Here is a 19,334-nt window from a genome sequence, read left to right as displayed (position 1 = left end):
CTAAAGTCTGGGATTGTGATGCCTCCTGCTTTGGTCTTCTTCTTCAAAATTCCTTTGGCTATTCGGGGCCTTTTGTGGTTCCATATGAATTTTAGGATTGCTTGTTCTAGTTTCGAGAAGAATGCTGGTGCAATTTTGATTGGGATTGCATTGAATGTGTAGATAGCTTTGGGTAGTATTGACATTTTGACAATATTTATTCTTCCGATCCATGAGCAGGGAATGTCTTTCCATTTCTTTAAATCTTCTTCAATTACCTTCATAAGCTTTCTATAGTTTTTAGCATACAGATCTTTTACATCTTTGGTTAGATTTATTCCTAGGTATTTTATGCTTCTTGGTGCAATTGTGAATGGGATCAGTTTCTTTATTTGTCTTTCTGTTGCTTCATTGTTAGTGTATAAGAATGCAACTGATTTCTGTACATTGATTTTGTATCCTGCAACTTTGCTGAATTCATGTATCAGTTCTAGCAGACTTTTGGTGGAGTCTATCGGATTTTCCATGTATAATATCATGTCATCTGCAAAAAGAGAAAGCTTGACTTCGTCTTTGCCAATTTTGATGCCTTTGATTTCCTTTTGTTATCTGATTGCTGATGCTAGAACTTCCAGCACTATGTTAAACAACAGTGGTGAGAGTGGGCATCCCTGTTGTGTTCCTGATCTCAGGGAAAAAGCTCTCAGTTTTTCCCCGTTGAGGATGATGTTAGCTGTGGGCTTTTCATAAATGGCTTTTATGATGTTTAAGTATGTTCCTTCTATCCCGACTTTCTCAAGGGTTTTTATTAAGAAAGGGTGCTGGATTTTGTCAAAGGCCTTTTCTGCATCGATTGACAGGATCATATGGTTCTTCTCTTTTCTTTTGTTAATGTGATGTATCACGTTGATTGATTTGCGAATGTTGAACCAGCCCTGCATCCCAGGAATGAATCCCACTTGATCATGGTGAATAATTCTTTTTATATGCCGTTGAATTCGATTTGCTAGTATCTTATTGAGAATTTTTGCATCCATATTCATCAGGGATATTGGCCTGTAGTTCTCTTTTTTTACTGGGTCTCTGTCTGGTTTAGGAATCAAAGTAATACTGGCTTCATAGAATGAGTCTGGAAGTTTTCCTTCCCTTTCTATTTCTTGGAATAGCTTGAGAAGGATAGGTATTATCTCTGCTTTAAACGTCTGGTAGAACTCCCCTGGGAAGCCATCTGGTCCTGGACTCTTATTTGTTGGGAGATTTTTGATAACCGATTCAATTTCTTCGCTGGTTATGGGTCTGTCCAGGCTTTCTATTTCCTCCTGATTGAGTTTTGGAAGAGTGTGGGTGTTTAGCAATATGTCCATTTCTTCCAGGTTGTCCAATTTGTTGTCATATAATTTTTCATAGTATTCCCTGATAATTGTTTGTATCTCTGAGGGATTGGTTGTAATAATTCCATTTCATTCATGATTTTATCTATTTGGGTCATCTCCCTTTTCTTTTTGAGAAGCCTGGCTAGAGGTTTGTCAATTTTGTTTATTTTTTCAAAAAACCAACTCTTGGTTTTGTTGATCTGCTCTACAGTTTTTTTAGATTCTATATTGTTTATTTCTGCTCTGATCTGTATTATTTCTCTTCTTCTGCTGGGTTTAGGCTGCCTTTGCTGTTCTGCTTCTATTTCCTTTAGGTGTGCTGTTAGATTTTGTATTTGGGATTTTTCTTGTTTCTTGAGATAGGCCTGGATTGCAATGTATTTTCCTCTCAGGACTGCCTTCGCTGCGTCCCAAAGCGTTTGCATTGTTGTATTTTCATTTTCATTTGTTTCCATATATTTTTTAATTTCTTCTCTAATTGCCTGGTTGACCCACTCATTCGTTAGTAGGGTGTTCTTTAACCTCCATGCTTTTGGAGGAGGTTTTCCAGACTTTTTCCTGTGGTTGATTTCAAGCTTCATAGCATTGTGGTCTGAAAGTATGCATGATATAATTTCAATTCTTGTAAACTTATGAAGGGCTGTTTTGTGACCCAGTATATGATCTATCTTGGAGAATGTTCCATGTGCACTGGAGAAGAAAGTATATTCTGTTGCTTTGGGATGCAGAGTTCTAAATATATCTGTCAAGTCCATCTGATCCAATGTCTCATTTAGGGCCCTTGTTTCTTTATTGACCGTGTGTCTAGATGATCTATCCATTTCTGTAAGTGGGGTGTTAAAGTCCCCTGCAATTACCACATTCTTATCAATAAGGTTGCTTATGTTTATGAGTAATTGTTTTATATATTTGGGGTTCCGGTGTTCGGCGCATAGACATTTATAATTGTTAGCTCTTCCTGATGGATAGACCCTGTAATTATTATATAATGCCCTTCTTCATCTCTTGTTACAGCCTTTAATTTAAAGTCTAGTTTGTCTGATATAAGTATGGCTACTCCAGCTTTCTTTTGGCTTCCAGTAGCATGATAAATAGTTCTCCATCCCCTCACTCTCAATCTAAAGGTGTCCTCAGGTCTAAAATGAGTCTCTTGTAGACAGCAAATAGATGGGTCTTGTTTTTTTATCCATTCTGATACCCTATGTCTTTTGGTTGGCGCATTTAATCCATTTACATTCAGTGTTATTATAGAAAGATACGGGTTTAGAGTCATTGTGATGTCTGTATGTTTTATGCTTGTAGTGATGTCTCTGGTACTTTGTCTCACAGGGTCCCCCTTAGGATCTCTTGTAGGGCTGGTTTAGTGGTGACAAATTCCTTCAGTTTTTGTTTGTTTGGGAAGACCTTTATCTCTCCTTCTATTCTAAATGACAGACTTGCTGGATAAAGGATTCTCGGCTGCATATTTCTCCTGTTTAGCACACTGAAGATCTCGTGCCCATTCTTTCTGGCCTGCCAAGTTTCAAAAGAGAGATCAGTCACGAGACTTATAGGTCTCCCTTTATATGTGAGGGCACGTTTATCCCTTGCTGCTTTCAGAATTTTCTCTTTATCCTTGTATTTTGCCAGTTTGACTATGATATGTCGTGCAGAAGATCGATTCAAGTTACGTCTGAAGGGAGTTCTCTGTGCCTCTTGGATTTCAATGCCTTTTTCCTTCCCCAGTTCAGGGAAGTTCTCAGCTATAATTTCTTCAAGTACCCCTTCAGCACCTTTCCCTCTCTCTTCCTCCTCTGGGATACCAATTATGCATATATTATTTCTTTTTAGTGTATCACTTAGTTCTCTAATTTTCCCCTCATACTCCTCGATTTTTTTATCTTTCTTTCTCTCAGCTTCCTCTTTTTCCATAACTTTATCTTCTAGTTCACCTATTCTCTCCTCTGCCTCTTCAAGCCGAGCTGTGGTCGTTTCCATTTTGTTTTGCATTTCGTTTAAAGCGCTTTTCAGCTCCTCATGAGTGTTCCTTAGTCCCTTGATCTCTGTAGCAAGAGATTCTCTGCTGTCCTCTATACTGTTTTCAAGCCTCGCGATTAATTTTATGACTATTATTCTAAATTCACTTTCTGTTATATTATTTAAATCCTTTTTGATCAGTTCATTGGCTGTTGTTATTTCTTGGAGATTCTTCTGAGGGGAATTCTTCCGTTTGGTCATTTTGGATAGTCCCTGGAGTGGTGAGGACCTGCAGGGCACTTCCCCTGTGCTGTGGTGTATAACTGGAGTTGGTGGGTGGGGCTGCAGTTGACCTGATGTCTGCCCCCAGCCCACCGCTGGGGCCACAGTCAGACTGGTGTGTGCCTTCTCTTCCCCTCTCCTAGGGGCGGGATTCACTGTGGGGTGGCGTGGCCCGTCTGGGCTACTTGCACACTGCCAGGCTTGTGATGCTGGGGATCTGGCGTATTAGCTGGGGTGGGTAGGCAAGGTGCACAGGGGCAGGAGGGGCAGGGTTAGCTCGCTTCTCCTTAGGTGATCCACTTCAGGAGGGGCCCTGTGGCAGCGGGAGGGAGTCAGATCCGCTGCAGGGGTTTGGCTCCGCAGAAGCACAGAGTTGGGTGTTTGTGTGGAGCCAGCAAGTTCCCTGGCAGGAACTGGTTCCCTTTGGGATTTTGGCTGGGGGATGGGTGGGGGGAGATGGCGCTGACGAGCGCCTTTGTTCCCCACCAAACTGAGCTCTGTCCTCAGGGGGCTCAGCAGCTCTCCCTCCCTTTGTCCCCCAGCCTTCCTGCTTTCCGAGCAGAGCTGTTAATTTATGACCTCCCAGAGGCTAAGTCGCGCTTGCTGTAGGAACCTAGTCTGTCAGGCCACTCCGCTTTTGCCAGCCAGACTCGGGGGCTCTGCTTGGCCGGCGAGCCACCCCTCCGCCCCGGCTCCCTCCCGCCAGTCCGTGGAACGCGCACAGCCTCGCTGCCCTTCCTGCCCTCTTCCGTGGGCCTCTTGTCTGTGCTTGGCTCCGGAGACTCCGTTCTGCTAATCCTCTGGTGGTTTTCTGGGTTATTTAGGCAGGTGTAGGTGGAATCTAAGTGATCAGCAGGACGTGCGGTGAGCCCAGCGTCCTCCTACGCCGCCATCTTCCCTCTCCAAGTCAAGACCTAAATTTTTAAAAAGAGATCCCGTGTTCATGTTTTGGAAGGCTCAGTATATTAAGTTAATCCTTCCAAATTGATGTAGTTTTCAATGTAATCACAACCAAAGTCCCTACAGGGTTTCTTTTTTAGATATTCTACAAATACCTTAAATTCATGCAATATACACAGGACCTAGAAAAACCAAAAACAATACTGATGAAGAGTAGAAGTAGAGTACCAACACTATTTTATTTCAAGAGTTATTAGCTAATGTAATAAATTGTGTTGGTATAAACATAGATGAATATATCAGTGTGATAGAGTAGAGAGTCCTGAAATAAGCCCATGTATAAATGGATAATTGAGTTTTGATAGGATGTATGTGCAATTTAGCGAAGAACATATAAGCATTTTAACAAATGATGATGGAACAATTAGATATCTGTATGTAAAAAAAATGAACTTTGATTCATATCTTGTACCACATAAAATACTTAAAATGGATTGTAAGTGTGAATACAAGATACAGAATTCTAAGAATATAGGAAAAATTTTTATAAATTTGGATTCAGCAAAGTTTTCTTAGATATGACACTAAATACATGATCCATGAAGAAATATGTTGATAAATTGTTCTATGTCAAAATAAAATATTTCTGCTCTTTGAAAAACCTGTTAAATGAATAAAAGAACAAACCACAGATTGTGAGAAGATGTTTAAAAATCATGTATCTGGTGAAGGACATGTTTCCAGAATATATAAAGAAATTTCAATGCTCAATAAGAAAACTAATCAATAAAAATGGGCAAAAGATTTGAGCAGACATTTAACCAAATATATACAGATTGGAAATAAGCACATGGAAGAATGGCTCACATAATTAGCCATCAGGGAAGGGATATTAAAAACCACAATATGAAGCTGCTATATTCTTAGACTGTCTAAAATTAAAAAGATTGATTATATCAAGTGTTGGTGAGGAATGTAGAAAGCAACTGAAACTCTTATACATTGCTGGTGGGAATATAAAATAGCACAACCAAATTGGAAAAGTGACAGTTTCTGAAAAAGTTACATGAGCACCTACCATATGATCCAAACATCCTACTCTTTAGTATTTACCCAAGAGATATGGAGACATATGACCATACAAAGACCGTATAAAGAACCCAGACAAAGAAAGTGTGTATATTATATGATTCAATTTCATGAAATTTAAATTAATGAATAATGACAGAACATAGATCTGCGGATGCCAGAGGCCAGCGGTATTACAAAGGTTCACAGTGAAATTTTGGGGGTGATGATTATGTTTGTTAACATGATTGTGGTGGTGATAGTGATGATTTCACAAGCATATACATATATCAAAAAATTTCAAATTGTTCACTTTATGTATAGTTCATTGTACATATTGGGTTATACCCCAATAAACCTGTCAAAAGGAATTTATTTCAATAAGGATATTTTTATGTATCTCATATCCTAATATACACATTAATAAGTATAATACTTCAATCTCTTTTTTTACAGAACAGGACAGTTGGGAAACCTGACAGCTCCTTGCAATTCTCATTGTAGATGCTCATCTTCACTATATTCTGCTATATGTGGTAGAGATCATATTGGATACTTTTCTCCTTGCTTTGCAGGCTGTATACAATCTAAAATAATACAAGATGACAAGGTAAATATTTTTTATTATGCTTCTTCCTCTCAAGAAGATGTTCAACTTGTAGATGGTGTTTACATTTTACTCCTAGCTCTCTATAAAAGCATTTTCCCCCCATAAATGTTTAAAAAAAACAGGAAAAGAATATTTACTTTATGTGGCCATAATACAAAGGGCTTAAGGGAATTGGCAGTGGGAAAGATATTTCTACATTAAAACATGAAGAAAATTATGAAAGGAAAAAAAATCACAGGTAAATACAAACATAAAAAAAGTAGTAGATTAATCACTTATAAAACCAGGATGGAGATTAAAACACAAAAGCAGTAAAATTAGTTTTATCTATAAAAATCAGTCAGGGAATTCACAGAATATAAGGTTGTAAAATATGCTATTTTAAACATAAAATGTGGACAGAGGAGAAATTTAATGCTTTTAGAATGGGTTCAAACTTAAGCAACTATCAACTTAATATTGATGGCTATATGCATAGGATGTTATATATGAACCTAATGGTAAACTCGAATCAAAGGCGTAAAATAGATTTGCAAAAAATAAAGAGAAAATAATTCAAGGATGTCACTAAAGAAAGCCATCAAGCCACAAAAGAATGTGAGTAGGAAAAGAAAGGAACAGAGAACTACCAAAACAACCATTTAAAAAAGTTAAAAAATGGCAGTAAGTTCATACCTATCAATAATTACTTTCCCTATAACTAGACTAAATGCCAATCAAAAGACATAGGGTAGCTGGAAGGTATACAAAAAAAAGCAAGACCCATGTATATACACCCTACAAGAGACTCCCTTCAAACTTAAAGACACATGCAGATTGAAAGTGAAGTGATGGGTAAACATTTATCATGCAAATGGACTCTTGCTAGAATAGCAAGATTTACATTAGACGAAATAGACTTTAAAACAAAGACTGTAGCAAGGTACAAAGAATAACACTATATAATATAAAGAGAGGGGCACCTGGGTGGCTCAGTCAGTTGAGCATCCGACTTCAGCTCAGGTCATGATCTTGTGGTCTGTGAGTCTGAGCCCTGCATTGGGCTCTGTGCTGACAGCTGACAGCTGACAGCTGGTAGCCTGGAGCCTACTTCGCTTCTGTGTGTCCCTCTCTCTCTCTGCCCATCCCCCACTCACACTCTTATCTCTGTCTCTGTCTCTCTCAAAAACAAATAAACATTAAAAAAAATAAAGAGAACAATCCAACAAGAACATAAAACAGTTGTAAATACTTATGTATCCAACAGGGGAGAACCCAAAATGTAAAGCAACTATTAACAGACATAAAAGAAGAAATCAATACTAATACATTAACAGTAGGGAACTTTAACACCCACTTACATCAATGGATACATCAGACAGAAAATCAACAAAGGAAACAGTGGCTTTGAATGACACATTGAAACAGATGGGCCTAACAGATATATTCAAAACATTCCATCCTAACACAGCAGAATACACATTCTTTTCACGTGCACATGGAACTCTCCCCAGAATAGATCACATGTTAGGCCACAAAACAAGTCTCAACAAGTTCAAAAAGACTGAAATCATATCATATATCTTTTCTGACTGCAATGGTATGAAATTGGAAATCAATCACAAAAAATCATGCTACTGAACAATGAATGAGTTAACTAAGAAATCAAAGAGGAAATTAAAAATTATATGGAGACAATGACAATGACAATGAAATGAAAACACAGTGGCCCAAAAACTTTGAGATGCAGCAAAAACTGTTCTAAGAGGGAAAATCATAGCAATACAGGACTACATCAAGAAGCAAGAAAAATCTCAAACAACCTAACTTTACACCTAAAGGAGCTAGAAAAAGAAGAACAAAACCCAAAGCCAGTAGATGAAAGAAAATAATAAATATTAGAAATAAATAAAATAGTGACTAAAAAACTATAGAACAGATCAATGAATCCAGGAGCTGGTTTTTTGAAAAGATCAACAAAACTGATAAACCTTTATCCAGAGTCATCAAAAAAAGAGAAAGAGAGAGAGAGGACTCAAATGAAATCAGAAATGAAAAAAAGAAATAACAACTGACACCATAGAAATTGTAAAATATTACACACCAGAAAGGATTATAAGAGAATATTATAAAAATATATATGCCAACAAATTGGATATCCTAGAAGAAATGGACAAATTCCTAGAAACATATAACCTCTGAAGACTGAATCAGGAAGACATAGAAAGTTTGAACAAACCAATTACTAACAATACAATTGAATCAGTAATTTTATAGAGAACAAACTATGGTTACCAGAGGGGAGGTGAGTGAGGGTATAGTTTGGGTGGGTAATGGGAATTAAGAAAAGCACTTGTGATGAGCACTGGGTGTTACATGTAAGTGCTGAATAACTAAATTCTACACCTGAAACTAATATTACACTATTATATTAACTGACTGGAATTTAAATAAAAACTAAGGAAAAAAAAAGACTTCCAACAAACAAGAGTCCAGAATCAGATAACTCCATAGGTAAATTGTACCAAACATTTAAAGATTAGTGAATACCTCTTCTCAAACTTTTCCAAAACAGAAAAGGAAGGTAAACTTCCAAATTCATTCTATGAGGCCAGCATTTCTCTGATACCAAAACCAGATAAAAATACTACAAAAAAAGAGAACTATAGGCCAATATTTCTGATGAACATAGATGCAGAAATCCTGAACAAAATATTGGCAAATTGAAAAAACAATAAAAAAATTTCATTCACCATGATCAAGTGGGATTTATTGCTGGGATGCAAAGGTGGTTCAGTATTCACAATTCAATCAGTGTGACACATCACATCAATAAGAGAAAATATAAACACCATATGATCATCTCAATAGATGCATAAAAGCATTTGACAAAGTACAACATCCATTCATGGGAAAAACCCTCAACAATAAATATAGGTTTAGAAGGAACATACCTCAACATAATAAAGGCTATACATGAAAAACCCACAGCTAATATATTCAGTGGTGAAAAACTAAGATATTTTCGCCTAAGGAACAGACAAGATGTCCACTCTCACCACTTTTATTCAACATAGTACTGGAAGTCCTTGCCACAGTTATCACAAAATAAAAAGAAAGAAAAGGCATTCAAATTGGTAAGGAAGAGGTAAATTTTTCACTATGCGCAGAAGACATGACATTACATATAGAAAACCCTAAAGACCACCAAAAAACTACTAGAACTAATAAATGAATTCAGTAAGATCACAGGAGACAAAGTTAATACGCAGAAATCAGTTGCATTTCTATACGCTAATAATGAAGTAGCAGAAAGGGAAATTAAGAAAATAATCCATTTAGGGGCGCCTGGGTGGCGCAGTCGGTTAAGCGTCCGACTTCAGCCAGGTCACGATCTCGCGGTCTGTGAGTTCGAGCCCCGCGTCGGGCTCTGGCCTGACGGCTCAGAGCCTGGAGCCTGTTTCTGATTCTGTGTCTCCCTCTCTCTCTGCCCCTCCCCCGTTCATGCTCTGTCTCTCTCTGTCCCGAAAATAAATAAACGTTGAAAAAAAAAAATTTTAAAGAAAATAATCCATTTACAACTGCACTGAAAAGAACAAAATACTTACTAATAAACTTAACGAAAAAGGTGAAAGACCTGTTGTCTGAAAACTATAAAAAATTGATGACAAAAATTGAAGACAACACAAACAAATGGAAAAATATTTTATGCTCATGTTTTGGGAGACCAGTATTTTTTAAATGTCCATACTATCCAAAGAAATCTGCAGATTTAGTGCAATCCTTACCAAAATGCCAATAGCACTGTCCATAGAACTGGGACAAATAATCCTGATATTTGTATGGAATTACAAAAGACCTCAAATAGCCAAACCAATTTTGAAAAAGAACAAAACAGGAAATATCACAATCTCAGATTTCAAGTTATACTACAAAGCTATAGTCATCAAAACAGTATGCCACGTGCATAAAAATAGACAAATAGATCAATGGAAGAGAGTGGAGTCCAGAAATATACCCACATCTGTATGGTCAATTAATCTATGACAACGGAGGCAATAATATGCAATGGGAGAAAGATAGTCTCATCAATAAATGGTGCTGGGAAAACTGGATAACTACATGCAAAACAATGAAACTGGACCACTTTCTAACACCATATACAAAAGTAAACTAAAATAGATTAAAGACACAAATATGAGACCTGATACCATAAAATTCCTAGAAGAAAACATATGCAATAATATATTTGACATCAAAAAATTAACCATTTTTGTAAATATATTTCCTCTGGCAAGGGAAGAAAAAGCAAAATTAAATTATTGGGACTACACCAAACTAAAAAGCTTTTGCTCAGCAAAGGAAACCATCAACAAAACAAAAAGACAACCTACTGAATGGGAAAAGATATTTTCAAATGATATATTTGATAAGGGGGGTCAATACCCAAAATATATCAAGAACTTACACAACACTAAAAAACAAACAAAAAAACACACAAAAAAAAAACACCAGTCTGATTAAATTTGGGCAGAGAAGAATATGAATAGACATTTTTTTTAAAGACGCATAAATGACATGAAAAGATAATCAGCATCACTCATGATCAGGGAGTTGCAAATCACCACCACAATATGAGGTATATCACCTCATACCTGTCAGAATGACTAAAACAAGAAACACAAAAAATAACAAATATTGGCAAGTATGTGGAATAAAAGGATCCTCATATACTTTTGGTGGGAATGTAAATTGGTGCAGCGATTGTGGAACACGGAATGAAGATATCTCAAAAAATTAAACATAGAATTACCATATGATCCAGTAATTTTATTACTGGGTATTTATGCAAAGAAAATGAAAACACTAATTGGAAAAAGTATATGTACCACTGTGTTTATTGCAGCATTATTTACAGTAGCTAAGATATGGAAGCAACACAAATATCCATCCATAGATAAATGGATTAAAAAGATGTGGTGTGTGTGTGTGTGCGGGTGTGTGTGTGTGTGTGTATAGATGTATATACACAAAATGGAGTGATATATATGTATGTGTATATATATATACACACACACACACACACACACACACACACACACACACCCATATACAATGTAATATTAGCCATAAAACAGAATGAAATCTTGCTATTTACAACAATATGGAGGGATCTAGAGGGTATAATGCTAAGAGAAACATCAGAGAAAGACAAATACCATATGATTTCATTCATATGTAGAATTTAAGAAACAAAGCAGGCAAGAAAAAAGGACAAAAAATAAACTCTTAACTATAGAGGACAAACTGGTGGTTATTAAAAGGAAATTGGTGGGGGACAGGTGAAATAGGTGAAGGAGATTGAGTATACATATTGTGATAAGTAATGTATAGAATTGTTGAATCATATTGTACACCTGAAACTAATAGCACTGTATGTTAATTACACTTGAATAAAAAAAATGTCTCCATGTATTACATCATCCCAATTTTATAGTTTTAAAGACGTAGGTGACTGTCATTGCCTCTTGCAGTAGTAAAGTTGAAAGCAACGGTTTAAGAGAATATTTTGTCTTCTACTTATGTCATTTATTGTAGTTCTGTCCCATCTGTCAGCAATACCCATTCACAGCAAAATCTTGACCCATAGTCTTTCTTACAGCTTTGGGTTGATCAATGCTATCTTTCTGGTCACCTTTCACTTGGTTTTTTCTTCTCCTGAAGAATTAAAAATGTCTACACTACACCTTCTTGCTGTTTCTATATCTGTTCCACATTGACTCAGACATGAAAATCAGTCCATTTAATCGATGATTAGCATACACACAAGACCTTTATAAACATATCATACTTTCTAGAAAGGTAAAAGAGAATACTTACATGGCAGCAATACAAATGACTTACAACTGAATATATGTATTCTTGTTTGTCTTTTGCTGTTTACATGTATCAGGACTCATTTTAACATTTCCCTGTTTGCTCATATTTGGTCCACAACGATCAGAATTCCTTATTTCCCTAGACCTTCTACCAACCAGACAGAGTTGGCTACTCTGCTACTTGTATGACTCCACGTTAATTTTCTTTTGTCCAAAGTTGCATAAATCTGCTTTTAGCTAAATAATGCACTATAACTTAAGTTTCTCCCTTTTAAGTTGCACCAAAGTAGGGATGTGGGATTTAAAAACTTTTTTCTCATGTTTCTGGCTGGTCTTTCTGAGGGGGAGAAGACAACAGAGAGGTATATATATCCTAACCCATGGGCATTATACTACCTCATTTAGTAGGTAGTAAGATCCTTTACTATTTATGCACTTACATAATAATAATGCCTTTTCCTGTTATACACAGATTACTTTATCATAAGATATTAGCATACCTGGCCAACTTCAGTTTTTTGTAGTCAAGTTTTCACTAGTGTATGATTTAACAATATATCTTCAGTTTTTTATTTATTAGTATAAAAAATATTGTACACCCTTTAAAAATGTTTATTCTTAAATGTTACCTTATATTCCAGAGTCTTTCAACCCTTCCGGAGCCTAATATCTTGTGATTCTACCATTTGCTCACTTAACCTTCTTCATGTTTTCAGTTTTCCCTTGGCCAGCCTAGCTTCTATTGTCTGCAACCACTTATTGTGCTGGACATCTTTTGTCTGACTTCCAGGTCCATTTGTCACTGTTCTCTACTTTCCTCATTATTCAAGACGGCTGAACTATATAAGACAAGACCTTCCTTGCCTTCTGAGTGGATTAAGATAATAAACAGTCCAAGTAGAAAAGCAGAAAAATGGGGGAAAAAGTGAAGGCATTGTGCTTACTTTCTTGGTTCACTTTCTGAACCATGGACTGACTGCATCCCTTGACTGAAGGTCTTAATTTCTCTCTTCCCTCTCTATATGACTCTCCTTCTGGTCACCATTCTTTCCCTAAGACCCTTAAGCAAATCCTTTCAAATCTACTTTCAGAATAAATGCTGGATCTGACTAGCTTCATCATTTTCTCTGTTACCATTGTCTTGCATCTCATTTCAATAGCTTTTTAACTGTTTTCTCTGCTTTCATCTTTCCCTTCATAGTCTGGTATAGCTGTCAGAGTGATCTTTTTAAAATATATCATTTATACATATATCCCTCCACTGTTTTTACATTACTAAGAATAAAAACCAAAGTTCTTAAATTATTCTTGCAGTTTTTTACCGGTTTCTGTATAATGTGCTTTTTCCCCTGCTACTTTGATTTTATTTTCTTAGTTTCTTTCATGCTTATTCTGCTCCAGCCACATTTGTCTCCTTACTTTTCTGTGAATGTGAATATTTTTGCTGAATTTTTTTAGATTAATAGAATTTATCCTAAATAACTCTAGTTAAACACACACACACATTTTTGTTACATAAAATACCTAGAATGTATCATTAATATTTCATTTCTAAATGAATGGCAGATTTAATGTAAGAATATTGACTAATAAAACTAGCTAGTGAACCTGCAGTTATTGATTTTATTTTATAATGATAGAAGTTGTTGCTTTATGACTATATTTCTAGAAGATGGTTTCTTGTTTTAATTTTCATAGACATACTACAATTGTTCTTGCATTCAAGAAGGGTTAACAACTGCAGATGACCAAGGTGATTTTATTGACGCTAGACCTGGGACATGTGATGCAAAGTGCTATAAATTACCTTTGTTCATTGCTTTTATCTTTTCTACAATTTTATTTTCTGTTTTTTCTGGTGTACCAAACACCCTGACCATCCTTCGGTATGTATATAATTCAAAATCATTGTTCATTTAATTTATGAGAAATGCAATTTTAAGAATATTTTAGAATATTGTTATAAATGAGTCACTTTTTGTTTCAAAGTGGCAACTGTGAGAGGGGAAATTGATTATATTGTCAAAATTTATATATTTCTCCGTTTTAACTAATTATTTGCTTAAAGTTTGTGGCTATCACATTTAGTTTTAATTAATTAAATTTAACTTACAATATGGTAAATTCATATATAGGAAAATTGTTACGTTGTCAAAATTCATGTGTATATTAATTTTCTCTTTTATCTAATTTTTTTACTTAAAGCATATAGAAATCACATTTAGCTTAAGTTTAATATAAAACTAAATTTTTTACTTAATTTAAGACACCTGGAAATTTCATGAATAGACGATAAATCTTAATTTTAACACAAATGTGATTATAATGTTGATTCATTAGTTAAGGTATTTATTGAGTGTTTGCTTCTATATTAGCCAATTTGACTATGAGAAAACATCAGTGTCATTAGCAAAGGAGTGTAATAACTTAAAAAATTGTAGAATTTCAGTACACAAATTTATCCTAAATTAAAGCAACATTTGAAATGTATTTTGTCTGAATATGTGAAATACATGTAATATTTCTTTTTATCATGTAGCAAAATAATTGGTCACTATTTTCAATTTTTTTTCAAAAGGCTAATATAAACTCTAGGTCATGAGGAGCGATCTGTTGTTCTCTAGGAAAGCAGGCTAGAAAACATGAATAAATATATGCAAAAAAAAATCTGAGAACTTGGGGACATGTGGTTTCTGCTTTTAATTAACTTGCAATTTAGATGAGAGTCAAGAGTTGAAATCCAGTGAAGCAGCTTTTATAACCATTCATCTGTGTCTGGAGTAAAATTACAGGGACCAATAAGATATATACCTTGCCTTCAAGTTTCTTAGAGTATTGTAGGGAGAGAACCGAAAAGAAGATGTACAGTGGATATTTAGAGGTGTCTTGATTAAAACTTAGACAGACTGACCCAGGAAAAGGTGGAAGAAATGGTAATTTTTATCTCTGATGCTTTGAAAATGCTTGTAGAAGATACAGTACTTGAACTAAGCTATGAATAAGAGACTTGTCATAATGCCTGCCAATTACAGAAAAGTTCTTAACAGGAAAACTGAGCAGTGAAAGTAGAGGCAAAAATGTGTGAAGTATCTTGACAAAGAATTTGTTATGACAGAAGTAGCATGATGGTAAAGGGACAGGGAGACTTGGGCTCCATAAAGGTGAGATCATGGAAGGCTTTCTTTGCCATATTAACATGAATGATGTTATCCATTTTGCAGCTGGAGGCCATTGAAAAAAATAAACCTCATAAGTAAAAGTGATCAAATATGTATTTTAGATAGAATACTTTGAAGTTGGTATAAAAGATAAAGCTGAGGGGGGAAACAAGAAAAAGGAAAGTAGTTGGGATACAGTTTTCAAATTTAGTAGTGGTATTTAAAGTTAGAAGTGATAGAATATATTTGAGAAATATTTAGTTTGGATAAAAGCGCAAGATTATTACTTTGATGTTCCTCATATAAAATATTTAAAAAATTAGGATTATGTGCAGATTTCCAGTCTAGGGAACTAAATGAATGACAATCCATTAACTGAGATGAGAAATTCAAGCAGAGAATGCTTAGATTGAATATAATCTGTACAATGTTAAACTTGCCTTATGTAAAGATCATGTGAAACATCCAGGTAAAAATTTCCAGCACTGAGATGAGACAGATGATAGTAATAGTCCAAAAATTCAGTTCTCAGTCTTATCACTTATTCTAGTAAGTAATTATATAGAGCTATAGGGAAAATAAAACACACATGTATGTGTGCACATGTGTGCACACACTATAGTTTCTGTAAATAATGAAATTGGTAAAAAAAAAAAAATCACAAAGTTGAAATTGCGTGTGAGTATTGCCAAAATTGAAGCAGAACTAGAAGCCAACTTGCAGATTCAAAAGGATGTGAAATGTGGGGAGGATCTCCATATTGACAGATCTGATCTCTGGCATTTATTTCTGCTCAGAAGGAGAAGGCCCCACCTTAGAATGGAAATTTTGGGAGCACAACCTAGGTAGATAAATTAAGGTAGACGCTCTCTGGAAATAATGAGAGAAAAGGCTTGGAAAATGCCCAGGTGGTCTAGACATAGCAGATCTCAAAAAAATGCCAGCAAAATATTACTTCTATGAATGAATACATCACCTTGGAAAGCAAGAAAAGTGAAGAGATCTCAGAAGTGCATTGATTGTAGTAGAAGTTCTTTGGAAGCAGGCCGTATTTGGAGAGGTAGAAGACGTGGAACGATACATAGGAATCATTCTTCAGTCCTCCCCTATGTCACAGAGGAGATAACTTCAGTTTTGAAGCTTGGAAACCCTGGCTTAAGTTCCCTTCTCACAACCTGCCTCTAATTTAAGACAACTCACCTCATTAAAATATGAATAAATGGAAAAGAAAAAACTTCTGCCTACGTACAAAATAACTATAGTAAAAGAAATGAAACTTATTAAGCATTACTGCACACAATGAAACTCACTAGAAAATTGTTCATGAATCAGATAAAAATATAAGTGTAGCTATATGTAAATTTAGGCTAAAAAATGAACAATTATGGCCACAAAATGAGAAAAGTAGCTAGAAGAAGGAAGCTATGGAATGCAAGCTGACAGAACTCAGGAACAAAATTAAAAGGAAAAAACTTAGAAATGAAAACTAAATTAGAAGCAAACAGGGAAGAAAAGACAGCATAGAAACCAATGTGGAGCATAGAAATAAGGAGGGGGGATGAAGAATATAGAATAAAAATAAGAGAAAAGCATTAGATAAAAGGGACAAAAATAAGAGGAAAGGAAGATCTGACAGGGATAATTGAAGTTCCTAAAGAAGAAAACCAAAACAATCCAACAATAAATATTTAAATTTTTAGTTAAACTTCACTGAAATACGATATTTAGTAAATGCTGGAATAATAAGCAATAATAATAATGAATAAAGACTGAAATAAAAAAGATTTGTGTTTACATTTTGAAACGGCACATCAAGTAAAACTAGGAAAATTTACCCAAACCAATAAACATTGAGATACAGTGTATTAAAACTGTTATATTTAAAGGTGAAGAAATAGTCCTTCTGTCATAAAAAAAAAAAAAAAAAAAAAAGAGGAAAGCAAACAAGTTTGGCACCAGATTTGTCCCCAGCAGCATTCAGCTCTAGAAAACTAGAAACACTTAAAAGATCACTGAGGAAAGAAAATGTGAACTAATATTTTGTCATCAACAAACTTCCCTACAATTATAAACAGCTTTGATATGGCAGAACTGGGAAATGTTGTTAAGAGATACTTCTTAAGAACTGAAAGCAAGACAAGTTATAATTAGCCAAGATACATGATTAGGAAAACTTTGATAATAGGTCCGTTGGTGAGCGTTGGATAAGTTAAAACAAACAGATTTAACTACTTATATTTAGCTAATATATTTTTTAAATTTAATTAATTTATGCTAGAACTAAGACATATACTAATCCGAGCATAAAGGTAACAAAATAGAATGCAATATATTATGCTTTGATAAAGTAGAAATTATACCACTAACAAAAATTGGGGAAAGAAAATGGGTCAAAAGAAGGACAAGCATCTTGGATACCTAATAGATAATAAATGGGGAGTCAAGGGAAATCATCTTAATAGACATTATAATGAAGCATAATATATTCAAAAGAGTGCACAGATCACAGGTATACAGTCTGATGGAAATTTTACAAAGTAACCACCACCAATGTAACCACAGTCCAGTTCAAGAAATCAATAATTATAAGTATTCCAAACGTCCTTCCACTAACTCCTTTCTTGTCACCAACCCCTTCATCACTTAAGGTTACCACTATCCTGACTTCTATCCTGAATAGGTTAGTTTGTTCTGTTGGAACTTTATGCATATAGGAGATGATAGCACGTAGTCATTTGTGTCTGTATTGTGTTACTCAACAATATGTTAGTAAGAGTCATTGTTGCATATAAAATAAATTCATTTTCATTGCCCTATAGCAGTGCTGTCCAATCGTATTTTCTAAAATAATGAAATGTTTTGTATATCTGTTGTCCAAAATAGTAGTTTCTAGCCACATGTGCATATTGAGCATTTGAAATGCAGTTAAGTATGAATGAGGCACTGAATTTTAAATTTTATTTTGTTTTAATTGACTTAAATTTAAGTAGGCACATATGGCTAATGGTTACCATATTGTATAGCATAGTTTTATAGTAGTCCATTGCATGAATATACTAAAATTTGTCCATTTGTTCTTTAGTTAATGTTTCCAGTTCAGGGCTGTTATGATTGCTATTTCTTTTCTTTTTCTTTTTTTTTGTTTTTAACATTTATTGATTATTGCGAGACAGAGAGACACAGAGCGTGAGCAGGGAGGGGTAGAGAGAGGGGAGACACACAATCCGAAGTAGCCTTCAGGCTCTGAGCTGTCAGCACAGACTCAGAGCCCGACACGGGGCTGGAACTCATAAACTGTTAGATCATGACCTGAGCGGAAGTTGGTCGCCTAACCAACTGAGCCACCCAGGCACCCCTATGATTGCTGTTTCTATGACCATTTTTCTACTTGTCTTTTGGGAAACATGAACAGATTTCTATTGAGTTCATATATAAACAATAGAAATGCTAAGTCATAGTGTTTACATATATTGGGCTTTTTAACAAATTTTAAAAGTATTTGCACAAATCCATTCTTCTAGCAGTCTATGATTGTTTTCAAGTTGAGCAATTTTGATGGGTGTGTATGTTAATATTGTGATTTTAATTTCCTTATTCAGAGGACTGATATTATTGAATATATTTTCCTTTACTTATTAGCCATATGGATATGTAATTTTGTTAAATGTCAGTTTGATTTTTTTGTCTATTTTTAAATTGAGTTGTCTGTTCATTACTGATTTACAGGGTTTCTTCCTACACAGTATATATACCCCAAGTTGGGGGTCGCTTGTCATATTCATAACAAATATCTTTGCCAACTCAGTGCCTTGCCTTCTCAACAATGGTGTCATCTTTTGAGTGAAAAATTTTTTTATTTAATTTATTTATTTTTATTTTTTAAAAGTTTATTTATTATTTATTTTGAGAAAGAGGGGGGCAGGGGCAGAGAAGAGAAGAGAGAGAATCCCAGGCAGGCACTGTCAGTCCACACTGTCAGCGCAGAGCCTGATATGGGGCTTGAACCTATGAACCATGATATCATGACCTGAGCCAACATCCATGCTTAACCAACAGAGTCATCCAGGCGCCCCACAAATTTTTGATTTTAATGTCCTGTTTAGGAATTATTTCCCTAACCAAATTATGAATGTTATAATGTTACTATGTT

At 35.1% G+C, this 19,334-nt stretch overlaps 1 protein-coding gene across 2 annotated transcripts in view; it reads left to right on the top strand.

Annotated features, from left to right (window-relative positions):
• SLCO6A1 (solute carrier organic anion transporter family member 6A1) overlaps positions 1-19,334 on the top strand; it is a 100,663-nt gene that overhangs the window by 64,291 nt on the left and 17,038 nt on the right. For both annotated transcript variants that reach the window (XM_045499468.1, XM_045499476.1), the window contains exons 9-10: positions 6,015-6,168; positions 13,725-13,912. In XM_045499468.1, coding sequence (XP_045355424.1) covers positions 6,015-6,168; positions 13,725-13,912 — 342 coding nt within the window. The remainder of the gene's footprint in view (positions 1-6,014; positions 6,169-13,724; positions 13,913-19,334) is intronic.

This window comes from Leopardus geoffroyi, chromosome A1 (genome assembly GCF_018350155.1).
Source record: "Leopardus geoffroyi isolate Oge1 chromosome A1, O.geoffroyi_Oge1_pat1.0, whole genome shotgun sequence".
In the NCBI taxonomy this organism is placed as follows: Eukaryota; Metazoa; Chordata; class Mammalia; order Carnivora; family Felidae; genus Leopardus; species Leopardus geoffroyi.
This window is presented reverse-complemented; position numbering and strand designations above follow the sequence as displayed.